The sequence below is a fragment of the Silurus aristotelis genome, assembly GCF_946808225.1.
Source record: "Silurus aristotelis genome assembly, chromosome: 20".
NCBI lineage: Eukaryota > Metazoa > Chordata > Actinopteri > Siluriformes > Siluridae > Silurus > Silurus aristotelis.
In genome coordinates, this window is record NC_139593.1 from 1,676,890 (window position 1) to 1,681,889 (window position 5,000).

Sequence of the window (5,000 nt, forward strand, 5' to 3'; positions counted from 1 at the left end):
CCCGCTACTGACGCTATATGATATAAGCGAGTTTCTCGGTGTGTGCTCATGATGTTCTGTGGATTTCAGGTCTCATGCTGGTGGTGTTGCCTGATGGAGCGGAGCCGTCATGTGAGTACGGGTTTCTGAGGTCATATGGACAGTGTGTAGGTAAGACAGCTTCTTTATCTGCTCCAATCTGTCCATCACCTGACAGACTCATTCTTCTTGCTGGGTATTACCTTCATGTCTCTTTCTCTTTCTCTCACTCACAGATGAGAACGAGTGTGAAGACGGCCCCTGTGGTAATCACTCAGTCTGCATTAACACGAATGGCAGTTATTACTGCCAGTGTAAGAAAGGCTTCAAATCCCAAACAGTAAACTTCACTGCCACCACAGGACAATGTCAGGGTAAGACATCTCATCATTTCAGCGTCTAAGCATCTCACAGTCTCACCACCACACCATCTCACAGTCTCACCACCACACCATCTCACTGTTTCACCACCACACCATCTCACTGTTTTACCACCACACCATCTCACTGTTTCACCATGTGACATTCACCATCTCACAGTCTCAACACCTCACCATCTCACAGTCTCAACACCTCACCATCCCACTGTCTCAACACCTCACAGTCTCAACACCTCACCATCGCACAGTCTCAACACCTTACAGTCTCAACACCTCACCATCTCACAGTTTCAACACCTCACCATCTCACAGTCTCAACACCTCACCATCTCACTGTCTCGACACCTCACAGTCTCAACACCTCACCATCGCACAGTCTCAACACCTCACAGTCTCAACACCTCACCATCTCACAGTCTCAACACCCCAATATCTCACAGTCTCAACATCTCACCATCTCACTGTTTCACCACCACACCATCTCACAGTCTCACCACCACACCATCTCACAGTCTCAACACCTCACCATCTCACAGTCTCAACACCTCACCATCTCACAGTCTCAACATCTCACCATCTCACTGTTTTACCACCACACCATCTCACAGTCTCAACACCTCACCATCTCACAGTCTCAACACCTCACAGTCTCAACACCTCACCATTGCACAGTCTCAACATCTCACAGTCTCAACACCTCACCATCTCACAGTCTCGCCATCTCACAGTCTCAACACCTCACCATCTCACAGTGTCAACACCTCGCCATCTCACAGTCTCAACACCTCAACATCTCACTGTCTCACCACCACACCATCTCACAGTCTCACCACCACACCATCTCACAGTCTCAACACCTCACCATCTCACAGTCTCGCCATCTCACAGTCTCAACACCTCACCATCTCACAGTCTCAACACCTCGCCATCTCACAGCCTCAACACCTCACCATCTCACAGTCTCAACATCTCACCATCTCACTGTCTCAACACCTCACAGTCTCAACACCTCACTATCTCACTGTCTCAACACCTCACAGTCTCAACAACTTGCCATCTCACAGTCTTAACACCTCACCATCCCACTGTCTCAACATCTCACAGTCTTAACACCACGTGTTTCAAATCTCAACATCTCACCATCTCACAGTTTCACCTCCTCATTGTCTCACAATCTCACCACCTCACTCATCATTTTACCACCTCACCATCTGCACTGTGGTCTAACCCCTCCTTTTTTCCCCTCAGATATAAACGAGTGCATACTGAGCAGTCCAGGACCATGTCCTAAGAATGCAGTGTGTAAAAACTCAATTGGTTCTTACCGATGTGTGTGTTTACCCGGGTTTCAGGACAAACAAGTAGGATCTACGTACACCTGTGCAGGTGAGAAGCTGCTTTATAAACCTTGATGACCTTCAATAACATAAATGTTAACTTATATACGTATAAAGACGCGCACTGATCAGGTATAACATGATAAACAGTTATTATCTCCATCATGGCACCTGTTAGTGAGGCAGCAGTTGAACATGTTGTTCTCTGTAAAAGGCCACAAAAAACACAATCATGTAGTAAATAATAGAAGAAAAACCCTCATTTATATTTCATGTGGTTGTGAATAAATAAACACATATAGACTCCAAACTCTAGGACTTTCTCATCTGGTCATAATCGGATTTATGTATATTACAATTTTTCAAATGACAAAAGCCAAATATTTTTTTATGATTTTTTAAAATCTTTCTCATGTAACCCTAACCCTTTCTTTGTGGAACTTTTTTTCTGTTTTTTTGAAAGGAATAATTTTTTTCAGAAATATATTAATATTTTGAATATATTTTGTGTATTTTGTCCTCAAATGTACGTAAATTCTTTTTGTAACATTTATTAACGACATATTAATTTATTAATGACTTTAATTAAAGTTTAAAGAACTGACAGCTAACCAACCACATCTGACTCGCACGCTCACACCAGCTCCCCCAACACTAACCCCAATACTAATAACTAATAACCAAATAATCCACTCATAAACACCTGCTGTGTGTGTGTGTGTGTGTGCGTGCGTGTGTGTGTTAACGTGTGTGTGTTAACGTGTGTGAGTACACAAGGTATGTTGATGCAGAGTGTCTGTGTGTGTTTCATTGTGTGATTGTGTGTATGTGTTTATGCTTTTTTGTCTGTGTGTGTGTGTGTGTGTGTGTGGGTGTGTGTCTCCACTGCAGACATTGATGAGTGTATGTCAGAGCACCCCACGTGTGGAACGCATGGTGAGTGCAGAAACACACTGGGCACATTTACCTGCTCGTGTCCCACGGGGTTCCGTAACGAAGGCAAAAGCCAAACCCCTTGTGAAGGTGAGGCCGTTAGGATCTCTCACTGTCACACAGCGCTGAATTTGTTTCCATGCTTAGCCATGCTAACAACTTCACAATAACCATCCGTCCGTCACACACATCAAAGTTTTGGCCAGAACTAGACACACTGGAGGCTGTCAGAACCACCAGACTCTAAACCAAAAGCTCTCAGCATTAATATTCAATAACCTTAAGTACTGCGACCCAAAACAAAAACTGAGGACCGAAGCTCTAAGCACCAAGCCCCACACCCATACACAATCTCTTAAAATATACATCTGAATGACATACTTAAGTCTAAGACCAATACCATAACATTGAGCACCAAAATACAGACCAAGACAATAACCAGACAATAACCATAATCAAGATCTATGCTCTGAGATCCACCAGGACCACACTCATACCAGGCTTTTAAAATAGTGAATAAGACAAGACTCTGAACTACAAAACCCCGACCAAGAACATGGACTCTGAACATGGAAACCTAAAACCTGGACCAGGGAGTAAACCGAACCCTGAATATGAGACACCTGGTTAATACCAGAACACTAAGCATTATTTCCCAGACCATGCATTTTAGCATTTAGAAGAAAATCAAGAACAGTGAGGTCCTGTCCTGAACCAAGGCTTTGTGTAGTGCTGAGATCCAGAACAAGTCTCTTAACTCTGATTATTAAAGAACACACCGAGGACTGAGGCCCGGATGTAAGTAGACATTAGATGCATTTATTTGTCACATGTACATGATGGTAGAGTGAAATTCTTCTAGCTAATTAGGGTCTGAGCACAGTGTCAGCCATGATACAGCACCCCTGGAGCAGAGAGAGTTTAGGGGCTTGAACCCTCAACCTTCCAATGAGTGACCCAGAGCCTTAACCATCGAGCAACCACTTTTCTGTACCAAGGTGAACCCCCTAGCACTGAAACTAATAAATGCTAACAAAGACCAAGCTCCAGTCTCTAACAAGTCCTATTGAGACACCTGCTGCAGACCAGTTTGAGACCTTCTGAGATAATAATTATGAGATACTAAGACTCACACTGATACCAGGAGCCTCACAGCCAAGACCCAAGTAAACATGAACCATTAAGAAGACACTAAATAATGGGCCCAGACCCAGAGCTACACAATGACAATGAAACCACACACCAGAATCCTCATCAATCAGCACCAAGATCTCGAGATTGACCTCTAGAACAGTTACATTTACAGCATTTGGCAGTTGTCCATGTCCAAAGTGACTTACAGTTATCTCAGTCATACAGCCGAGCAATTAAGTAGTTACGGGCCTCACTTTAGGGCCCAGCTATGGCAGCTTGATGGTTGTGGGATTTGAATCCATGACCTTCTGATCAGAAGTCGAACATCTTATCCACTAAGCAACTACCTAGAACAACACTCTTAGCACTGGGACCCTGAAGTCACAACGATCCACTCATCCATGGCCAAGAACAAGACAGAGACTAAACAGACTGCATCCCAGATGGCAAAATTACTGTCATTAAAATACAACACACACATATATACACACACACACACACACACACACACACACACACACACCAACCTGAGGCTCCTTTCATTACCCACATTGACCGTGCAGAAAGCAGCAGCCTGTTCTCACCTAGACTGCTTTGTGTCTTAGACATTGATGAATGCGATGGAGAAGAACACGTGTGTGGTAAATCTGGCACGTGTACCAACAGCGAGGGGAGTTTCTTCTGCCAGTGTTACCATGGTTACAGTAACTATGGAAACAATCAGACGAAATGCACAGGTGAGAGAGTGTGTAACTCTTCAACAAAGCTTTAAAGTTGTAGCTCAGTCTTATGTATCTAACACTGTGTGTGTGTGTGTGTGTGTGTGTGTGTGTGTGTGTGTGTGTGTGTGTGTGTGTGTGTGTGTGTAGAGTTGGACTGTAATAAACTCAACAGAACATCTAAAAAGGTGAACATAAACCTGACTATGGACCAACTACACATTATATAAATAACAGTAAAACTGTAGAATGGGTTGTAAGTTGTGGTCTGTCGCCCGACTGCAGGGGGTCACAGGGATGAGCGATTTGCTGCATCTGTTCACGACGAGTTGTGAGTTGATAAGTGGTTCATCGCGGGAACAACGCTCTGGAGAAACATTACTGCAGGTGCGAACACACACAATCACACAAACACTGTTTATGTTCTTTTGATCCCATTACGATTTCAACCTGTGTAGGATTTCAGTAGGAACCCCATC

General features: G+C 43.9%; 2 protein-coding genes across 4 annotated transcripts in view; one reads left to right on the forward strand and one right to left on the reverse strand.

Annotated features, from left to right (window-relative positions):
- LOC310715392 (uncharacterized protein) overlaps nt 1-5,000 on the reverse strand; it is a 147,137-nt gene that overhangs the window by 134,492 nt on the left and 7,645 nt on the right. The window lies entirely within an intron of this gene.
- Nucleotides 1-5,000, forward strand: part of LOC310715389 (adhesion G protein-coupled receptor E5-like) — a 16,493-nt gene that overhangs the window by 6,710 nt on the left and 4,783 nt on the right. Inside the window, exons 2-8 of one of the 3 annotated variants that reach the window (XM_083521795.1) lie at nt 70-150; nt 255-392; nt 1,647-1,784; nt 2,627-2,758; nt 4,408-4,539; nt 4,672-4,709; nt 4,807-4,908. In XM_083521795.1, coding sequence (XP_083377921.1) covers nt 70-150; nt 255-392; nt 1,647-1,784; nt 2,627-2,758; nt 4,408-4,539; nt 4,672-4,709; nt 4,807-4,908 — 761 coding nt within the window. The remainder of the gene's footprint in view (nt 1-69; nt 151-254; nt 393-1,646; nt 1,785-2,626; nt 2,759-4,407; nt 4,540-4,671; nt 4,710-4,806; nt 4,909-5,000) is intronic. The other 2 variants (XM_083521796.1, XM_083521797.1) reach the window with 2 other exon arrangements.